This window comes from Diospyros lotus, chromosome 9 (assembly GCF_014633365.1).
Source record: "Diospyros lotus cultivar Yz01 chromosome 9, ASM1463336v1, whole genome shotgun sequence".
Lineage (NCBI taxonomy): Eukaryota > Viridiplantae > Streptophyta > Magnoliopsida > Ericales > Ebenaceae > Diospyros > Diospyros lotus.
Window position 1 is genome coordinate 18,926,844 of NC_068346.1, and position 23,275 is coordinate 18,950,118.

General features: G+C 39.1%; 1 protein-coding gene across 3 annotated transcripts in view; it reads right to left on the reverse strand.

Moving 5' to 3' along the window:
• LOC127809643 (uncharacterized) overlaps positions 1-23,275 on the reverse strand; it is a 71,890-nt gene that overhangs the window by 27,849 nt on the left and 20,766 nt on the right. For 2 of the 3 annotated variants that reach the window (XR_008025182.1, XM_052348601.1), the window contains exon 3: positions 19,849-19,882. The exons of the other annotated variant lie outside the window; for it this stretch is intronic. Coding sequence is in view for 1 of the 2 variants with exons in the window: in XM_052348601.1 (XP_052204561.1) it covers positions 19,849-19,882 (34 nt within the window). In the remaining variant the exon portion in view is untranslated. The remainder of the gene's footprint in view (positions 1-19,848; positions 19,883-23,275) is intronic. 3 annotated transcript variants of the gene reach the window in all.

Sequence of the window (23,275 nt, forward strand, 5' to 3'; positions counted from 1 at the left end):
AATGAAAAAACCGTTAAGATGTTTACAGGTCACTTGTGGTGACTGACGAATGACTCGCCCCGAACATTTGCAGATGTTTAAAAACAGAAGCACGAAAGCGTGAGAACGGTTCAAAAAATCGAAACGCGAACATGTGAGAATGGTTTAAAAACTGAAGCACGAGGGCGCGAGAATGGTTCAAAAAACCAAAGCACAAGGGCTTGAGAACAATTCAAAAAACCGAAGCACAAACGTGTAAGAATGGTTTAAAAACCAAAGCACGAGGGCTAGAGAACGGCTCAAAAAAATGATAATACATGAGAATGATACATAATCAAAAACGCAAAAAAGCATGAAAATGATCTGAAATGAGAAACGCAAAAAGCGTGAGAATAACTTGAAATCAGAACCTCAAAAAGTGTGAGAATAATCTATCAAAAAAAATAACGGCAAGCCACGACACAGCATACTCTTCCATCTGAGAAACTCAGATAAAAGAGTGGAGAGCAATTGTTGTCATAGGTAAAAGCCCATTAAAAGCCCAAAATAACATTTTGGGCTAAAAGACGTAAATTTCTCGTATGCCCCGGGGGGGGGTCCCACACAAACGCGCAAACTAGATAACTCCGACATTCAAAAATCCCTCCGAATGATAGTTGTTAAAGGCGTGCCTAGGCGCCTTGCGCCTTAAGGCGCCAGTTCAGCGTCTTGCCTGGGCTGAGGCAATGCAATTTCAACGAGGCCCTCACCTTACATGGTGAGGCACTGAGGTGAGAGGCACGCCTCATGAAACTTAGGTTTTAATTAAAACTTGGGTAGCCCAATTCCTCCCCCTCTTCTCAGTTCCAACATGTATACATTACAACATATTTACATGTATACATTAAAACATATTTATATTTATTTAGTTGAAGTAAATGTCCACATTTTCTTTTATTTATATTTTACCCAGTGTTGTTAAAGGCCCAAGGCGCAAAGGGTCTTGGAGCCTAAGGCGCAAGGCGAGGCGCGCGCCTGGCAAGTGCAAGGCGCATGCTGACTAAGAAAAAAGAAAAATATACTTCTTAATTGAATAATAAGTCATAAAATAGATCTTAATCACATATCAACATTTATGTTATCAAAAATTCAAGAATTCAACATATATTAAATAAATCACAACATAAACATACTTCATGGCATACCTGTAAATTTCAACAAATTAAATCCCACCATATTTCAATAAATCAGAAAAAGGAATCGACATTTAAACACCGCAAATAAAAAACAAAATTAGTATTTGACATATATAATTAAAAGACAACAAAATAGTACTAAAAATGTCATTAAACTTAAGCAAAACCCACAAAAAAATATTAGTTTTAAGACTTAAGTCAACAGTCAACTTAAAAGAAAAAGTTAAATGATCAACCTTAAACCATTAATGGGTCCTAAATGGCTAAATTTTAATTAGGATTAACTAGATATACATAATAACTAGAAATCATCCTCATCATCAAGATCAAATGTATCCATATTTTCATCATCAGAACTATTATCTCCAATATTTTCTTATACATCATCTCCCTCTCCATCTTCTTCTTCCTCATCAAGATCCATTGGAGCATTTGAAGTTGATGCCCTTGTCCCCTCCCCCTTGTCAAATTTGAAGTTGAAGTCACTTTTGATCTAGTTGAGTGATTAGCTTCTTCAACAACCGATGCCATAGCAACATCATCCCATGTCAAATCATGATCTTCATGTACCAGCTCATCATCTGACTCTCTAAATTTATCAATTGCCCCAAGCAACCACTCATTACTTTCATCAACTTCATCTAAAGAAATTGGATCAATTGATTTACGCAAATTGAAGCGACGTCTCAAAGCTCTATTATACTTGACAAATACCAAATCATTGAGACGTCGTTGCTCCAATCGATTTCTCTTTTTGTTATGAAGCTGTCATAATTAAATTAGAATCAGTAAGTTAAAGAAATAAGAAATCATAGACCTTTTGTGGTGAATATTAAGAATAAGAAAAAACACTCTTACGTGCTCAAAAACACTCCAATTCCTTTCACAACCTGAAGAGCTACAAGTGAGGCTACATATCTTGATGGCAAACTTTTGCAAATTAGGGGTTGCAGTACCAAATTGAGACCACCATTTAACTAGGAAAAAATATACTATAATCAGTAATTGAAAATTGCTAGTTGTAGACTAATGATTAGACTTACTTAGATTATTAATTAAAAAACCAAATTACCTGGTGCCAATTGATTCCTTCCTCTTATGCATATTTGTTTTCTAAATATCCCTTCAACATTTTTATACAAACTTAACTCTTTAGAAATTTTGTCTTGCACCTTTGCCATGGGAACCAACCTCTCTATGGTTCGATACAACCCATCAATAATCTCTTGATCTTCTCCAATGCTTGCATTTGAATAAAACAATTCTGGATTCAAGTAATATCCAGTTGCATGTAGAGGATGATGCAATTGAATATTCCACCTCCCATCAATGATTTCAAATATTTGCTTGTATTTCCTTTCATCATTAAAAGATTTTGCAATGGCTTCTTTTGCCCTATCCATAGCCTCATAAATATAAGGCATAGCAAGCTTATCCTCATTGTCTACCACTCTAAGCACCTTGACAAGTGGCCCTAACACCTTGAGAGCATAAAGAACATTTTTCCAAAATGAATATTGTAACACAGTTTGAGATGCGAGCTTACCCCGTGCTTCTCTTGCAAATTTAGAGTTAGTCCACTCTTCTGAAGTGAACATCTTCCTCGAGTTGGCTTTTTGTTTATGAAGTCTTGAAAGGGTGAGGAAAGCCGTGGCAAATCTTGTTTTCCCAGGTCTTAGCATCTCTCTCTTTTTTGTGAATGTTCTCATCATATTCAACACTTGTGTAGAGCTATACAAGAATCCATTTACTGCACATGCTTTTTGAAAAGTCTTCTTCAATATAGGAAGTTTAAAAATATCTTCTAACATTAGGTTTAAGCAATGGGCAGCACATGGTGTCCAATATAAGTGCTTTCGCTTAGCCATTAAGAAGTCTCCTATAAGACAAGTTAAAAATCTATCATTAAACTAACAACATCAACATCATTCAAAGGTAAAAGTTAAAAAATAGCAAACTTACTAGCTAAAACATTAGCCGAGGCATTATCAGTCACAACTTGAACCACATTTGCTTCACCTACTTCCTCTACAAACTGGTCAAGTAATTGAAATATTTTAACAGCATCCTTGGCATATGAGGAAATATCAATGGATCTAATGAACATGCTTCCCTTTGGACAATTTACCAAAAAGTTAAGCAAAGATCTCTCTCTCTTATCCTTCCAACCATCACACATAAGGGAACATCCATATTTAGGCCAATCCTCCTTATAACTCTTCATAATTTCATTTGTGCATACCAACTCCTTCTTAAGATAAGGAACTCTCACCTCATGATAACTAGGAGGTTTCATGCCTGGACCAGCTCGACCAATAGCCTCAATCATCGGCTTAAAACTTGGATACTTGACTGCATTGAAAGACAAGCTAGCTTCATACATCCATCTAGAAAACCAAACATAAGCATTCTCCCTCAATTCTTTATTGACATGGATCTCCATTGTTGCTTGTTTCCCAGTGCTCACTTTAGGTTTAGGAGACAAAATCAAATCCAAAGGCCCTTTCATCCTTTGCTTTTTTTGTTGCATAGTTAAACCTTGACTTAACTTCAAGACACAAGCCCTTTAACACCTCTTTCAAAAACCACTTCATCATCATCATCATCTCCAAGGGTATCAATGTCATCAAAATCTGGTATAACATCACTATTGTTCTTCTCTTCTAGCTTTTTCAACATATGCTCTCTAATTTCTTCTTTAACATGTGAAGGACAATTTGGACAAACTTTGGCATTCTTATACCTTCCAACAAGGTGTTGTTTAGCTCAGTAAACCCCTACTTTCGTTATTTTTCCACAAAAATTACATTTTAAAGAGTTTATGTCCTTTGGATCTAGCAGTGTGTTATATTTCCATGCTGGATCTTTTCTACCACTGCCAAAGGAGCCACTAGGAGCATTTGAATCAGATGCCATTAGGATTAGGATATTTGCCATAATCATCATAAGCAAGGAGTCATAAATTTGAAAAAACATTGTAAAAAAATTATGAAAAGAAGCATGGATCAATAAGTGGCTGAATTTCAACCAAGGAAGGGAGGGGTTGAAAAAGAATTCTAATTAGCAGTGAGATTTTCTAGAATGGAGAACTGATGCAGGACAACAAGAAGTATTGCAGAAGATTGGAGGAGAAAAGAAAAAAATTCAGGGAGGGGAAAGAAGAAATCCAGGGAAGTAGTAGAAATCAAACTTCTATTCTATTTCTAATCAAGCATAGGATCCGATTAAGCATAGGATCCGATTAAGGATTAAAACTTCTATTCTATTTTTAAATGCGGCAGTTCTATATGAGTATACTTGAAAATTTGGAAAGACTAAGGCTAGATTATGCCAAAAAATGTTAAAAGAAAAACGAAGAAGAAGAAAAAGCAACAGTAGCAAGCATCAACAAATAAAAATTAAAAAAAAAATAACTGAAGAAGAAGAACAAGAGGAAGAGAAGAAGAAGAAGAATAAGTAGTAGCAATGTAAGAAAGAAGAAGAAAATGAAGCAGGCTAGCAGTAGCAGCAGCGTAAGAAGAAGAAGAAGAACAAGAAGAAGAATTTTAGCGGCAACGGAAGAAGGAGGAGGAGGACAGTAGGAGAAGAAGAAGAAGGAGCAGGAGGATAACAGCAACGTAAGAAGTAGCCGTGTAAGAAGAAGAAGAAGGATAGCAGCAACGTAAGATTAAGAAACAGCTGCGTAATAAGAAGAAGAAGAAGAAGCAACAAGGATTGCCGAAGAAGAAGCAGACTAGCAGCTGCCAGCAGCGTAAGAAGAAGAAGAAGAAGAAGAAGCAGGGATTGTTGATATGTTACCTTGGCCTGGAGAAGCAGAAGCACCTCAATCAGAACTGGAGAAGAACTTGAAGAGTTGCAGTTGTTGTGTTGCGTGAGAGAAAAGAGTGTTGCGTAAGAGAGTTTTGGAGCCTTAGAGGTGTAGTCTCTTGGCCTTCTAGAAATCAGATGAGCTGGAGCATGATATTTTTGAGTTTTGTTGACTTTTCAATATTGTATTTTATTATTTTCTTTCTCTTTAAGTTTTAAGAGAAAAATGTTTAAAAAATAAAATATGCTGATTTTTCAGTTGCGCCTGATGGATGTGCGCCTGAGGGAAGCGCGCCTGAAGGGCCTAGGTGTGCCTGGTTGGATCTCACCTCGCCTAAGCATGGCAAGGCGAGATGGTTGAGCCTTGAGGGGCCTTACGCCTAGGCGCGCGCCTAGGCGCACCTTTAACAACACTAATTTTACCTTCCATTTACTTTAACACATAAATGTAAATAAGAAAGTACCCCCTATTTGAATTCAATAAAAATATCTAAAAAATCAAAATCCATAACAATAAGAAAATAGAATTTTGGTTTTAGTACAAACTCGAGATTTAGCGATTTTACCACCCCCAAAATACATATCTACTATTTCTTGAAAAATTCATTAAAAATTATTTTAACAACAATGAATATTAGCTATCAAAATACCGGGAGATAGTTTTTTAAAATGAAAACATTTTTTTATATGTCTCCTTATAATGCGCTAATCTTCCAGACTTAGAAAAATAGCATTTTTCAAAATGAAACATTTTCTTGATTGTGGACTTGTAGTGTTTATATATTTGTTTAGAACTTTGCATGATGATTGGTACTTATTTGAATTTGAGACTTTAAATTTGAACTTTGATGATGTTTTTAGTTTAGAATTTGCACGATAAATGAACCAACTTTGATGTTGTTAGTTTAGAATTTGAAGATAATGAATCATTAATGATATGCATGTGTTATTACTGATAATTTGATAATTTTTTATGATTTTACAAAATTTTGAGTTTTTTTTCTAAAAGGTGCGTCTCGCTTCGCAAAGGCGCGCCTTGCCTCGTGCGCCTCGCACCTCAGGCTCCAGGACCCTTTGCTCCTCGCTGCGCCTCGCGCCTTTCAAAACTATGCTCCGAATATTCCATAAAAAAGAATAAGCAATTATCCATAAAGAATTCTAATTTTCAAAGGATTTAGGAATATTGGGATAAATATCATTCATAAAAATTCTAAACCTAACAAGAATAAGAAAGGTCAAGATAAACTTTATCTCTAAGAATTCTAATCCTAGATTAATTAAGATTACTCTATATCTCTCTATAAATAAACAAGCTCCCATTCCTAAAAAGGGACGCTTCTGATACTGATTTCAATACAGTCTTTATCATATTCATTGTCTGACTTAAGCATCTGAGTGCTTGCACGGGAAATTCCTGTCATGACCCTAGGATTTAGCTAGGGTCTTAGAAGGAATTTGGGGAAGAACAGAGAAGAAATGAAGGGGAGATTAAACAGAATTAGGGAGAAAGTAAAGAGAAATGAGAGGCAGAATGGAGAGAAATTTAGAGAGGAAAATGAGAGATTTAATATCAATTCAAGCATAATCAGCTCCTCTTACAATGGGCCTTTTTATAGGCATAGGTAGCTCCTTAACTAATTTCTAACAGCACCCATGTGCTCCTAACAAACAACCAAATATCTCCTAACAAACTAATATAAGTCTATTACAATATTACCCCTTTACTATATCCCTATCACAATATTACCCTTCTAATCCTCCTAGGGACATGACAATTTCCCTGCCTTGAAACATGTCTTGTCCCCAAGACATGCCAAACCTTCACAACTTCCATTATGCTTTTTTTTTTTTTTCCTTTTCTTCCACAGCTTAGATGGAGAAATTTTGAAGATATCCTTCACTGCCAATGGAATGATCCCAAGTGACTTTTGCTCTCCATGCATGGTATGAGTCTTCCCGCTCCTAGTAACACCATAAGCAAACATTGTATCATTAATTCCTTGCATGGCATCACTTACAACCTGCTAGGCTGCAACATCAATTCTAGTCTTCAATCCTTCAATCCCTGCACTAGTCAACAAAGGTAACGAATTGGCCTTGGCTTTCTCGATCACTTCATCAAATGCTACCCCATTTTCCTCTTGTAGCCTTTCAATAGGTGCATCTTGCAGTCTTATTTTTTCTTCAAACCTCTCAGGCGCTAGTGCATAATTCATCCCCAATTCCAGCAATTCCTTGTGGCCTTTTGTCATTCCTGTCATCTGATTGACTGCATCAATCATCTCTTGTTTTTTATTCTCGTAATTATCATCTGAAACATCCTCATTGAGAACTACTTTTCCCAATGAATCTGAGTGTTCCTTCGTACCTGCTGCCCTAGCCACCGGATTGTTACAACTTCCCTTTAGATAATGCTTTTCACCACCAAAATTACTCCCAATATTGCAGCCATCCTTCTAGTCACTACTGTCTCCGTCAGAATGCTTCTTTTTCTGCCTAAAGTCTAGAGTAGACATTGAATCGGTCATTTGTAATCTTGTCTCCTCCTTCGGCTGCTCCACTCCAAGGAATTCCTCCTTATTAAAACTTTCGTGATAATCATCATAGTATTCTACCGAAAAGTTGTAATGATAGTTCTTAATAAGTATCATCGCAAACTCTTGCAGCTTCTCGTATATCATAAGGCCAAATTCCTTGCTCGTATCATGTATCCCATTGGTTGTTCCTTTGTCCCTGTTGCTGCCAACTGAAAATGCAGCCTTCTTTGGTTGCTATTGGGGCTCCATTCCAGCTGAAAATGATGCATTCTTCTACTGCAATTGAGGGCTCATATGCTCCATGTATGCATTGCTTCCCCCAGCTTCACGAGTAGGAGACCCCACTGAAAATGCAGCCTTCTTTGGCTGCCATCGAGGCTCCATTCCAATTGAAAATGAAGAATTCTTCTGCTGCAATTGAGGCTCCAATGGTCTCCTAAGTGCACTGCTCCTCTTAGTCGATTTTTCACAATCAACATATTTTGAAGACCAATAAGCTATATACATACTGCTCTTCTTTGCCTCTCCCATACAAACAAAGTTAACCAGAATTCAAAGTAGAAATTACCCTTTGTTTACCTTACTAGCAGCCTAGAATTCAATTGGAATCACCTCCTATTACGCCTGTAAAAATTCAAACACTGATTGCCAGCTTCATCACTGGAATCAGTTGGGCTTGAATCTGCTTTTCCTTCCACATTCGGCCTCAACTATCAACCCAAGCTCAATCTCCGTAACCTTAGGAACGTGATCGGTGAGTAGTTGTCGGAACTTCCAGTTCCATTGACTCACTGGACTCTAGAATTTGCTGCTCAATCAATTCACCAGAGTTGCCAAAAACACCGTCGGACCAGCCAGGCCAAGTCGCCTTCAAGCCTTCAAAACCTAGACCTTAACTATAGAAACTGATTTCCCTGCCTTCAACTCAAATTAAAATCACAGCCAAAAAACAGCTACTTCCCAATCACCGTCCAAGGCTTCCAACACAATTTGCAATCGTTTCTGATTCCAAAATCACAAGAATTCACTTCCAGTTCATCAACATCTTGCCTCACCCATTCCGAATCTGTTGTTGGATCACCTTCGTAAATCGCTGTTACAGATTAATATCTCCCAACATCAACCACCTTCTAGTTCACCAGAGTCACCAGACCTAATCGCCGACCTATCAAGCGGCAACACCAACAACGCATCAGTCGATCACTCCAGTCGCGACCCTCCTAGTTGTCTATGTCACCACCTTCGACGAACTCCCACACCAATTGCGAATGCTCCTCAGTTTGTGTTGCCTTTGGTGCTATCCACGTCGCCAACTTCAGTGGATCTCCCGTACCAGTCATTCGCTCTAGTCGCGAATCCTCCTAGCTTACTCGTCTTCGATTCCAGACTCGTGAATCCTCCTGGCTTGCTTGTCTTCGATTCCAGACAAGATTACTGGAGTCTTAGCCGCGAGCCAATTCCCTACTTCTCCTTCAGATCCGAGCCAGCACTCCTTTCCTCATGCATCGAAATCAATTCCGAGATTCAATGGCCGTAGATCATAGCTTTAGTTCAACCTCCAAACCATTGGTTCCAAGTCCGCCTAAGCTGTTATCGACGCCTCCAAGAAAATCGAACAACTCTTCTAGATCACAAGCCGTGATCACCTGTAGCTTAGCTTACCCCAATTGCGTAACTCCTTAAGAATTGGTCGAATGTTGCTTCCCTCCTAGATCGCTAACAATCGTGGCCTATATCGTCGGGATTGCTCCACATTTCCCTTTCGAACCATCTCACTAGATTTCATCGCTGAGAGTCCTTCATTGGAAATTACCCGTGTCCAGAAGCAGTAGCCTGACCCAATCGGAATTCGTCTGGCTAGCTCACCGCTGAAATCTGCCTTACCGCAATCGCCAAGGGAAACCGCTTGCCGCAATAGTCGCCTTCAACTGGAATCAAATCCAAAGCCAAGATTGACTGCTCTAATACCATTTGTCAGGACCCTAGGATTTAGCTAAGGTCTTAGAAGGAATTTGGGGAAGAAGAAGAAATGAAGGGGGAGATTGAACAGAATTAGGGAGAAAGTAAAGAGAAATAAGAGGGAGAATGGGGAGAAATTTAGAGAGGAAAATGAGAGATTCAATATCAATTCAAGTATAATCATCTCCTCTTACAATAGGCCTTTTTTATAGGGATAGGTAGCTCCTTAACTAATTTGTAACAGCACCCATATGCTCCTAACAAATAACCAAATATCTCCTAACAAACTAATATAAGCCTATCACAATATTACCCCTTTATTATATCCCTATCACAATATTACCCTTCTAATCCTCCTAGAGACATAACACTTCCCTAAGCCCTCTGACTATTTTCTTGCTTGCAGACTCAGGTAGCTTAACGATGACGTTTCCAATCAAATAAATTTACTATTGTATCTTGACAACAACACCAGGTATTACCGTCGATATGTGAAGGATTGCAGGGTTATCAATAAATCCCTGACAAAGCTCTTAAAGAAGGAAGAATTCAGTTGGGGGCAGGAGCCAGAGAAAGCCTTTGAGGGGTTGAAAAGGGCTATAAGCATGGTGCCTGTCTTAGGGTTGCCTGATTTGAACAAACCCCTTGTTCGAGAGACAGATGCTTGTGGAATGGGAATTGGAGCAATATTGATGCAGGAAGGAAGGCCATTGGCATTTCTCAGCCAGGCCTTGAATCCTAGGCACATGGGGCTCAGTATATGCAGTGAACAAAAACGCGGCCTAGGCGGAGCCGAGGCGCTAGGCGGCCGTTGGCCGCCGCAACTATGGCCAAATCGGCCACCTTAGGCGTCGGCCCAGCTAGTCGGTACAAGGCGGCCCCTAGGCGTCCAAGGCGGACGCCTAGCCGCGTGAATCGCCTGGACAAGGCGGACGCCAAGGCAGCCAAATCGGCCGCCTGGGCCGCGTGAAGCATTTAGTATAAATTGATTAGGGTTTTGTTTCCTTACCCGTTTCCCCTTTCTCTCATCGATTTCCCCTTCTCTCTTGCGCGTACTGCCACCGACAGTCTATTGCTGAATCGTCGTCGCCTCTCTCGTGCTCGCACGCCGCCACCGTCTCTTGTAGTTGCAGAGTCGCCGTCGGCCCGTCGCCACCGTCTTGTGCTCGCACACCGCCACGCCACACTCTGGTTGTCTCTTCTGTTACAGCTTCACCTTCTTCACTCGCCATCGCCACCGTCTCGTGCTCGCTGCTCGCACATCGCCACCCCCTAGTTGACGGTTCTCTCTTGCAGCCTTGCTCTTGCAGCAGCTTCAGCCTTCATCTTCTTCAATCTTCACTCACCCTCCGGGCCTCCGCCTCCTTCGATAAGTAGTAGCAGCAATAAGCAAGCAGCAGCACTGCTGCTTGCTTGCTGTTGTTTCTCCCTGTTTTGTTTTTTTTTTTATTTTTCTGTTATTTAATTTAGTATTTATATAATTATATTAATATCTGATTATTTGTTACTCAAATACTTATTAATTATTATTATTAATGTATTTAAAAAATTAACAATTGCAACTTGCAAGCAAGCAACAAATGTAGCAAGCTACCTTTGTTGCTGCTTGTTGCTGGTGCTGCTTGGACTATATATTGTTAGTTTTTGGCTTTGTTTGTTAGCTAGTTAGCCTAATTATCTACTTTAATTCAATCATTCAATGTCAATTTACTCAGGAAAAAAAAGAAAAAAAAAGGAAGTCATGTCGGATGGAATTGGGAGTACGGAAGCATCGTCTGATGCCGCCTCAGTTCTTAGAAGGAAATCAAATGATGTCGGATGGGAGTATGGAATGTTAATTAATCCAAAGAACATGGATAAAGTTAAATGCAAGTTGTGTGGTAAAGTTATGTCTGGAGGAGTTTACAGAGTCAAAGAACACATCGGCCACATTTCTGGAAATGTTTCTGCATGTCCAAAATCTTCTCCGGATGATAAAGCTAAATGCAAGAATGCTATTGCTGAGGCAAAGAGTAAGAAGAAGAATAAGAAGCAGGAGGAAGATATGATGAGATCCTCGGTTAATATTTCTGACAAGGGGAAAGGGGTGGATGATGAAGATGAATTGGAAGAGTTAGGGAGTAAAAAAGCCCCTCGTACTCTTGACCCTATAGATAAGTTTGGAAGCTCCATTAGTCCTGAAATTTGTTTGAGTTCAAGAATGACGCAAAGGCAGCAAAATATTAGTGAAGCATTGTTTAAAGAGAGAACACAGACTGTACAAGGATATTGTGCTAGATGGGTGTACGAAGCTGGTATACCTTTCAATGCTATTGATCATGATAGCTTCAAATTGTTTGTTGAGGCGGTTGGTCAATTTGGGCCGAGGTTCAAATCTCCTAGTCAATACTAGTTGAGAGAACCGTTATTAAAGGAAGAGGTTGACAGAATGAAAGACTTACTGAAGAAGCATGAAGAAGAATGGGCACAAAATGGGTGCTCTATTATGACAGACGCTTGGACAGACAGAAAAAGAAGAAGCATCATGAACCTATATGTTAATTCTAGCATGGGTACTGCTTTTCTTTCTTCAAAAGAAGCATCAGACGAAGCACATACAAGTGAACTCATATTTGAGTATGTGGACAAGTGCATTGAGCAAGTTGGGCCACGAAATGTCGTCCAAGTAGTAACCGACAATGCTGCCAACAATATGGGAGCGGCAAAATTATTAAAGTTGAAGAGGCCAAATATCTTTCGAACATCATGTGCTACTCACACCATCAACTTGATGCTTGAAAGTATTGGAAAAATGCCAAGATATAAGAAAGTCATTGATCAGGCAAAGAGTTTGACAATCTTCATTTATGCACACCATAAGACCTTGTCCTTAATGAGGTCATTTACGAAGAAGAGGGATATAGTGAGACTGGGAGTCACTAGATTTGCTTCTTCTTTTCTTACTTTGCAGAGTTTGATGGAGAAAAAGGCCCAATTGAGGTCCATGTTTACCAGCTCTGAATGGGAGGAGTGTAAATGGTCAAAGAATGTTAAAGGGAAAGCAGCATATGCTACTGTGATGAGCATTGCTTCCTGGAATGGTGTAACTTTATGCCTTAAGGTTTTTGCACCTTTGGTGAAGGTGCTTCGAATTGTTGATGCAGATAGAAAGCCTTCTATGGGTTTTTTATATGGAGAGATTAAGCAAGCAAAGGAAGATATTAAGGAGGCCCTAAATAATCTTGAGAAAAACTATCAGCCTGTTATAGAGATTATTGAAGCAAGGGTGAAAGATAGGCTAGATAGTCCATTGCATTTGGCGGCTTACCTTTTGAATCCCTACTACCTTTTCAAGAATAAGACTATATATCTTGATAATGAAGTGATGGATGGGTTTTTTAATTGTGTGGAGATGTTTTATCATGGTGATGATCATTTTGAATTGCAAGGTCATGTCATAAATGTTGAATTGCCAAAGTATACTCGTAAAGAGGGAGCTTTTGAAAAGTGTGGGCAGCTCAAGGCTGTGCAAAAAATTATGACAATTATAATCCAGGTATAAAATTCCTTTAATCGTTTTCTTAGTTCCTAATGTGTATTAGTGTATAAATTTGTTTATTTTATACTTGTTAACTTATGTAGTTACATGGTGGATGACTTATGGAAATCAAACTCCGAACTTGCAACGAATGGCAACAAGAATGCTCTCGTTAACCAGTAGTTCATCCGGTTGTGAAAGAAATTGGAGCACTTTTGAAGGGGTTAGTGCATATGAAAATATGAACTATATTTCTTTAATATCAATAACTTATCTATCATTTAAATTGATATTACTTTTATTTTATTTATGTAGATACATACGAAGAAAAGAAATAGACTGGATGTGCATCGATTGAACAATCTTGTCTATGTCCAATTTAATGCAAAACTGATGAACAAGCAAAAGAGGGAGAAGGAAAGGAATGTTGATGTGCTACTTGCTAGTGATGCTAGCAATGCACAAGGATGGATTGTTGGAGGAGATGATGAAGAAATTGAGCCTGGTACGGGGCTTACTTGGGAAGTGATTGGTGAAGCATCCGGAGCAGACGAGATGCTTCAACCTCGAAGAAGTTCAAGGATGAGAGAGCTTCATGAAGATGATTTTCAATCAGAAGAAGAAGAAGAAGAAGATGAGCAAGAGCTCAATGAATTTGATTTTGAGTCTGATGAAGATCATGTATTGGAAGAATATGGAGAGGAAGAATTCCAATTAGATAGTTAGATACTTAGATTCTTCAAATATGGTTTATGTTGCATTATTGTTGCTTTTGTCTTATTGAAGTTTGAATCTAGAACTGATCTACAACAATTGTTTTCTCATGCTTAATTCTATATTTCACTTGTCATTCCATTATTGTTGTATTATTGATTTATGTTGCATTATTGATGTTTTTCAACTTTGATTTAATTGAAAATAACATCAAATTACATCACAAAGTTAAAAAAAAAAAAAACAGTTTTCCTAGGCCCCGCCTAAGCCCTAGGCCCCAGCCTAGCGCCCGACTAGCGCCTAGCGCCTTTTAGAACACTGAGTATATGTGAAAAGGAATTCCTAGCGGTACTAATGGTTGTAGAAAAATTGAGACATTATTTGGAGTGAGGCAAGATTATAATTAAAATAGAACATTTGTTGTAATAAAAATTGCATACTCAACTTCAGAAGAAGGGGATGGCCAACCCGATGGGATTGGACTATATTATATAGTAAAAAAAAGGTAGGGAGAATGTGGAAGCAAGTGCACTCTCAACGTGCCATGAGGAAGGAAGCTTAGCAGCTATAACCACCAAGAAGTGGTAACCAGCTGTGAGCGAGATGAGAAAGTAAGGGAATTGCTAGAAAGGTTGGTTGTGGGTTCCAATGAGATAGATGGATACACTTTGGTGGGAGGTATGTTAAGATATCAAGGCAAGTCGTTGATTGGGAACAATGTTGATCTCAAGAGGAGAATAATGCAAGCCCTACATGAGTCTCCCGTGGGGCGGGGGGGATTTGGGGATTCAAAATACCTATCTTCGGGTGAAGCAATTGTTTTATTGGCCCAATCTTAAAACAGAGGTAAAGGAGTTTGTGTTATCTTGTGACACCTACAAGAGGCATGGACTAGTGTGTCCATGGATTTCATTAAGGGTTTACCAAGATCAAAGGGAAATGACAGCATATTGGTGGTTGTTGATAGGCTAACAAAATTTGCCCATTTTATAGGGCTGACTCATCCCTACACAGCGTGAGAGGTGGTTAAGGTTTTTCTGGATCAACAACATATCTAACCTTTATCCCACTATGTGGGGAGGGTTTTTCTGGATCAAGCGATGAAATTACATGGGACTCCTAAGTCTATAATTTCAAATCGTGATAAATCTTTACTAGCCTGATGTGACAGGAGCTTATGAAGGCTTTGGGGACCAAGTTGAATATGTCCACAGCCTACCACGCCCAATGTAATGGGCAAACTGAAAAGGTGAACCAAAGCTTGGAAACCTACTTAAGATGTAGTTGCTTCCTACAACCTAAAGGATGGCATAGGTGGTTGTCTTTGGCTCAATGGTGGTATAACTCTAACCACCATAGTTCCCTCAAAATGTCCCCATTTGAGGCCCTATTTGGGTACAAACTTCCCATTTTGCCTGCTATAGGGGAATACACTACTGTAGCAACGGTTGAAAACTATCTACAGCAAACGAAGAAGGTATTACAGCAGTTGAAGAAGGAGTTAGCGTCAACTCATAATAGGATGAAACAATTTGTTGATTGAAGAAGAAGTGTGAGAGAATTTGCAAGGTGTATTTAAGGCTGAGGTACCCTCATCTAAAGTCAAGGGCAAATGTCCAAACTTAGCCCCAAGTATTATGGACCATTCCCAATAGTGGCTAAGGTTGGGAGGGTGGCCTATCGCTTACAGCTTCCAGAGGGATCACAAATCCACCTTGTGTTCCACGTTTCTACCGGCGACTCCTGCATTACCTCTGCTTTCTAAGGAGATCAACAAGATGGTGGAGCTTGAGGCCATAATAGATAGATATGAGGGTGATATACAAGCAAGGAGCTCCCCTTATACAAGTTCTAGTAAAATGGCAGAACAACCCAACAGATAGTAGTACCTGGGAATATCTGCTTGATTTGCTCAAGCAATTTTCAAGATCTGCCAGCTTCCTCAGCATTTCTTGAGGAAAAGAAATTTGTTAAGGAAGGGGAAATTGTCACGAGTAGGGGCATGGTTTATGGTATTTTTTATTTTTTTTTACTGTTGTAATTCATGTTGTGTTAGTTTGTAGCCATGTGCAAGTGGTTATACCGTAGTGAGAGTTTGTTACAACCGTGGAAGAGTGTGGAATCCACCTCAGCAAGGATCCACTCTTCCGACGCCTTGTATAAATCCTCAACGACCTTCGTGGATTGGGGTATGCAGAATATTGAAGAGAATTTTGTTTTCTCCCTCAACATTCACTCTCTCTCTCTCTTCCCTATCTTTTCCTTTCTCTCATTCTACAATTGTTATCTAATCTCTATTCTATGCTTTTTGGATTCATACCGAATTAGGAAGAAAACAATTGTCAAGCTTAGGCCGTGATAGTTACACACAAACCTATGGGATGGACTACCAAGAGACTTTTGCACCTATGGCAAAAATGAACACGGTAAGAATTCTGTAACACCCCCATTTCCGTTAAGTAAAGAACATTATAACACATACGGGTTGTTAGAGGAATCTCGAGATAGCGGAAGCTAGGATCGAACATGAAGTGTTTAGGATTCCTATGAGGTTTAATATAAATCGCGTACCTAAACATGCTTCCACCACACTTACCAAACATTCTCTCAGCGTCTCACGAGTGTTACTCACATACAACCCATAATACAACCACATAATATAAGCCTTGTACATACTTTAATCTAGGCAACCTAGCTGCCACTTATAGTACAATGTTCAAACTGCAGTTTGTACAACAATATTGAAACTAAAATACAAGGTCTAAATGTCTGTCACCTTCTTACCTTTCCTTAAACTCGAGCTCGGAGTACTTGGAATGCTAGATTCGCCTGGGACATCGAATATCCCAGGGGTATGAATACCCAAGTTAGATAATTTTATCTAAGTGAAATGGTTCAGTGGAAAGAAATAGTATATGTGTGCAAATGCAAATATGTCAAATGTCATGAGGTCCTTCCCCTCTGTGGAAGCCCTAGCCAGGATGTTGCAATCATCCCCGCGCCAACACGTCCACACACACCTTAACCTCATCACGCAATCCTCGACCACACATGTTGGCCCACAAGCTTGCCACAACCTCAAATGTTATGATGCATGATAGACATAATAGAACAAAAGCATGTTTGTTATGAAGGGAAACATGAGATGTAGCCGCAAACCTCACACAAATGAAGCCAAGGATGCTCAAGATGTGCCAAAAACATACATGAACCACTCACCTTTGATTCTTACCTCTCGATGTTACTGTTCAGGACACGTTTACTATTCACCAAGGCTGTTCCTGTAGAAAACATAACCTTTTTGTAAACTAACCTCAAATATTCTTTGATAGGATTGTAGATATCAAAATAAGGGAGCAAACTGTGAAATTTCATGGCCGGAGGAGGCTGGACACGCCCGCACGTGCCACCGGAAGAGGCCGCCACGCGCCTGGATGCGCAGGCTTGGCTGGTGTGTCACACACATGCCGCTTGGCTTTCCCACCGGATTTTCGCCTAGAAAAATTAAAACGGCCATATCTTGCTCATTTTTGCTCCGTTTGAACCTACGAACTCCTTTTTCAACCCTCTACCCAATTATGGAAAGAGATCGGACTGACCTCGGGGTTCCAATGACTGTTTTTGCACAAACTTCGAGAAGAGTGCAGAAACTTTGGCGAACTTGTTTCTCCTTCAACTTGGACAAAATTTCTCCCTACTTTGTGGCAGAGTTTTCCACCTCCAAAACACTCACTTACCCCTCCTCGTGGAGTGTCTAAATTCTTCCCCCATAAGCTTGTATATATAGACTTCTCGGGCAAATAGTTTCATACCACGTGTCATTGGGATTTGAGCCCCCATTATTAGCTTTATCCCCATGGCACCAAGTGTTTCTTGGGATTTGGGCCTAATCATGACTTATCTAGACTTCTCAGCAAATAGTTTCATGCCACGTGTCGTTGGAATTTGAGCCACCATCATTAGTTTTATCTCATGGCGCCAAGTGTCCCTTGGGATTTGGACCGCCATCATTACTTTCCCAAAATCATCATTAGTTTTATCCCATGGCGCCAAGTGTCCCTTGGGATATGGATCACCATCATTACTTTCTCAAAATTTCTGAATTACATACACATCCTGAGACCTCTAAATTTTTGAAAGATACTTTATTTCTCTAACAATAATAGTTCACAAAGACTTAGGGTATTACAAATTCTATCATCCCTAGCAGTACATTTTGGTTGGGACATCCAACAATATGATGTAAAAAATGCATTTCTTCATGGAGACTTAGAAAAAGAGGTGTACATGGAGCCACCACCAAGTCTTGATAGCAGGTATGGTCATAATAAAATTTGCAGCCTGAAGAAAGCCTTGTATAGACTAAAACAATCTCTGCGAACTTGGTTTAGGAGATTCACTAAGGCTGTGATGTAGTTTGGGTATCAGTAGAGTCATGGAGACCATACTCTATTTGTGAAACACTCAAGGGAAAGATTGCAGTCCTATTGGTATATGTAGATGATATTTATAGTTACTAGAAGTGATGAGGAAGAAAAACTAAGGCTAAAAACACAATTGGCTCGAGATTTTAAAATGAAACAGCTAGAGAAACTGAAATACTTCCTTGGAATTGAAGTGGCATATTCCAAACAAGGGATATTTATATCCCAACGAAAGTGTATTCTTGACTTGCTCAAGGAAACAAGTACCCTTGGATGCAAACAAGTGAGTACACCTATTGATCCAAACCATAGAATGAGCCAAGAAAGCAATGAGGAAACACTTATCGATAAAGGGCGTTATCCGAGACTAGTAGAAAGATTGATTTATCTCTCACACACGAGATCTGACATCGCTTATGTTGTGAGAGTAGTTAGTTAGTTCATGCATGATCCTAAGAAAGAGCATCTACAAACAATTTAAAGAATTTTCAAGTACTTAAAAGCTACTTCAAGAAAAGGAATTTTATTCAAAAAGGGAAGTAACCTGACAATAAAGGCATACACCGATGCTGACTACGTAGGATCTCTCACTGACAAGAGATCAACTATAGGCTACTGCACTTTCATAGGAGAAAATTTGGTTACTTTGAGGAGCAAGAAGTAAAAGGTGGTAGCCAGATCAAGTGCAGAAGTAAAATTTCATGCTATAACTCTAAGTGTTTGTGAACTTCTGTGGATCAAAATAATTCTAAAGGATTTGATAATTTAAAGTGGACCAATAAAACTATACTTTGATAATAAATCACCTATCAATATAGCACACAACCCGATATAACATGATTGAATGAAAAATGTAGAAGTGGACAGACAATTTATCAAAGAGAAAATTGATAGTGGGCTCATTACTATCCCTCACATGACATCAGAAAATCAACTAGCTGATGTTCTAACTAAAGGGTTACTCACTTCTAGGTTTCAAGAGATTGCTAGCAAGTTGAGAATGGAAGATATCCACTCACCAGCTTGAGGGGGAGTGTTGGAATAATGGAAATGGAAGACTTACTAGGCTAATGGGCTCACCATAGAATAAAGAAGATAATGTTTCTTAATGTAGATATGGAATGTACAGTTTTTTTGTATTAATTAGCTGCCTAATTAGTTAGTTTCCTAATTGTATAAGTTTCCTTAATAACTAGTTTCCTTAGAAGATAGATTGATAGTTTCCTTATGAAGATGTCAAGATTCACCTCAAATATGACTGTAAATCTATGCTGTGAATATACAAGAATTTAGAGAATTACTACATAAGGGATTGCAATTAGCATGATTATGCTATTGATTTATACTTTTTCCATTTTTAAATTCAGCTACTTCTATATAGAAACCCATTGATCAATAAACTTACCCATTATGTTCTCCTCCCAGATTCCATCTTTTCCATATTTTATTGATTTAACATATGTCAGTAGTATTTATTTAGCATTATATATTAACAATCTTTGAATCAATATTATTAGCATCATTACTAGTACATAATATTATTAATAAATTAAATTACTTATAGCAATGTGCAATTTTATTAATATTAACAATCCTGTCCCCAGTCCGCACAGCAGACTGGCATTGTGATGCCCCATCATAAGCAGTGGACCTGCATGCTTTCCTCCATCAAAAATGGCAACCAGTCTACCATCATATTTTAGCTAACATCATTCCAGGTCAAGGATAACACTTACATCATCCTCCCTGAGGATTGATTCAGGTAATGTCCTGTAGGTACAAAAGCAAAAGCATAAATTATCCTTGTAAGAAGAATAGGATAATCTAGAACAAAGCTGAGCTAGTATAACATACAAATAATACAGGATGGCAGGAGAAAAACTAACTCAAAATTAAACCTGTCAGAGACGTGGATTAAATCAAGGATCACATCAAACCAAAGAAATGACAGTAAAGAGGTAAAAAGCATTTTTCCAGTTTGCAGCAACCTTTTTGCCAGGTTGAAGAATTCAAGCATAAAGAAAATTTGTTTCTCTCATGTTTAGATGTGATCCAAAGAGGCCACAGTAACTCAAAACAGAAAAGTATAACATAACCTCTGACAGACTTTTTATTATTGTTATTATCTTACCTATTATGATAATTTATTTATTTATTTATTTTTCTAAGAAGCCACATACATGACATTTTTAAAACTTGGTCACTCTTACTGCCCAGGGATCCAGTTTTTTGCAAGTTCTCCTGTCACTTCTATCATCACTGTTGTCATCGCAACAGTTTCAGAACAAAGAGAGGCACAGAAAGCACCATTCATCAATACCACTATGGGGAAAAGATTTCAGACAGTTTCAGAACAAAGAAAGGCACAGAAAGCACCATTCATCACTACCACTATGGGGAAAAGATTTCAGACATCAACAAAGTCACAACCACTAGTATTGCTGAATCTATGAAAGAAGAAAGCATAGCCCTGTGATTACTGTGCAGAGAATATGCACATTTGTTACTGCTATCCTTTTTTTTTTTTTTTTTTTTTGGGGGGGGGGGGGGGGGGGGGCCTCGGTTACTGCTATCTGTTGCTGTTTATACAAACAGTACTAGTCAAAGTACGGTCATACCTAGGGATTCATGGATACTTGGATTTCTCTTTCTAATACCTTAAACCATCTAGACCTCATGCAACAAGGTTCAATATTTCCCAAATACATTATTTTGTGTTACTGAAGAAAAGCATTGCTTATCCCATTACTTGTTCAAATATTCCATCTAATTTCGGTACTCTTACATGATGCTACGGCATGTAGCTATTCTATTTCCTTTTTATTAGATGATTATAGATATTATAGGATTTGGATTGGAATCATAGTAGATGTTGTCTAGTTTGCATCGAGTAAGTCCTTAGAAGTCAATGGAGGCAAGTCAAGTGTCAAGCGGCAATAAGTTAGTTGGTTAGGGTTTCTAACGGTAACTAAATATATTGGGGATAAAACCGGTAATGTCTCACCTAGTTATTTCCATTGTATTATCCGCCCTATCTGTTTATAAATAGAGGGCAACGGGGTAGTCGATTAGGCATGATTAATGAGTGCAAGATTGTATGAGAGGAAAGGCTAGTTTGATAGTTCTTTGTAATCTCAGGTATTTTTTGTACTCGTGAAGAGACTTGTGTACAGATTCATTCAAATTAGTGAAGAAGATTGATCTCGGGGATTTTAAAGGCTGGATGTAGGATCATCTCAAGAGATGATCTGAACTAGGATAAATTTTGGTGTTCTCACATGGTTTGATTTCTATTTCTTGTCTATTTTAATTCTGTCCTTGATTGTTCTTGTTATATTCTATCTTCCGCGTGTGTGTGTGTTCTATTCTGAAAATAGAGTGCTTTCCGATGCTCCCAAGTCAACAGTAGATTTAGATTCCCAATTGTATTATAGTTAAGATTTAGTTTTGGCCTATAAATAAGGCTCATGATGTAATTTTTATTCAGCTTTTTTATTATTGAATGCATTGGCATTGATTTTCTCTCTTGGCTATTCTTTCTCTTCTCTTCTTCTCTCTTGACTTTAGTTCTTCTCAAACTTCTTCCTAATCTCCTCTTTCTTCCCTTCTTTCTGCACTTATTCCTTGCTGCCCCGCATCATTAAGGACGGATGCTATGAACCTCAAGGAGTTGCTTTATGGCACCATGGGTGTCAAAGAAGACGTGGAAAAGAATGTTTCAATCTTATTCATCCATTGAATAGGATAGTTTCCAAATTCAGTCTTGGAAACTTATACATATTGTCAGCTCCCAAGGATCTGACTTAGAATTCCTTCGTCTAGTGGACTGTTCGAAGGAGAAGGAATGAAGATAGGGGGGAGAATAGGGAGAAGAGAGAACAGAGGGAGAGAGAGAGAGAATGTCAGAATTCTGTTAGAATATTTCATATCCATCCGTGGCAAGGATCAGCTGAATATATAGCTGGATTCCTTGCCCATGTGCGGTAACTGCTTATAGCTAAGTGAATGTACAACCTGCCTAAGCAGCAACAAACATATACCCCCTTTACAACATACTCTACTACCTATTCTGCTAATAGCTATTCCGCCCTTCCTATTACATTTAATTACTCTATCTCCCCCTCCTTGCTACGTGGATCGTGACAACTACCCCTTTCTTCAAAATTTTCTTGTCCTCAAGAAATGTGGAGGAGGCTAGCTAGTCTCGGAAATTAGCGAAGCATGTCCAAAAGGTATTCCATGTGTTGCTATCCGAGTGAAGATGAGACCACTTGATGAGTACTTGAGGAATAGGGGCCCCGTGCTTGTAGATCACCCTCTTATCTAGCACAGTTACCAGTTCTTTAATACTGTCATTGGCACTAGGAAGGTCGGGTAGGGTAGACTTGTTGGTTGAGTCCCTACCGATTTTTTTAAGGAGTGCCACATGGAATACCGGGTGGATGTTGGAGCCTTTTGGTAGTTGCAACCGGTATGCTACATTTCCCACCTTTGCAATGATGGGAAATGGGCTGTAGTATCTTGGATTCAACTTGGAGCTGGGGTTTTGCAGTAATGCCCTTAGGTGACCTGGTTTATGCTTCAAATACACCTATTCTCCCACCTGAAATTCTCTCTCACTCCTCCTCCTATCTACAAATTGCTTCATCCGGTTCTGAGAAGTAACTAATTCCCTTTTTAGCACATGTAAAGCTTGCTCCCTTTGCTGGAGATAAACATCCAAAGTTGCCACTGTGGAAGAGTCTCCCAAGGATGGTAGAAGTGGTGGTTCATAGCCATAGAGTGCTTCGAAAGGAGACCTTTTTATAGAGCTGTGGTGGCTAGAGTTGTACCACCATTGGGCCATGGGAAGCCACTTGTGCCAAGTTCATGGCTGTAGGAAGCAAGAACACCTTAGATACATCTCCAAACACTGATTCACCCTTTCGGTTTGGCCATCGGATTCAGGGTGGTAAGCCGTTGACATATGTAGCTTAACTCCCAGCAGCCCCATCAGCTCCTTCCACAGCAAACTCGTGAAGATCTTGTCGCGATCAAATACTATGGCCTTTGGTGCGCCGTGTAGCTTGATTACCTGATCCAAGAACACCTTTGCTACCTCTTGAGCAGTGTAGGGGTGAACTAACCCGATAAAATGGCCATATTTGGTGAACCGGTCTACTA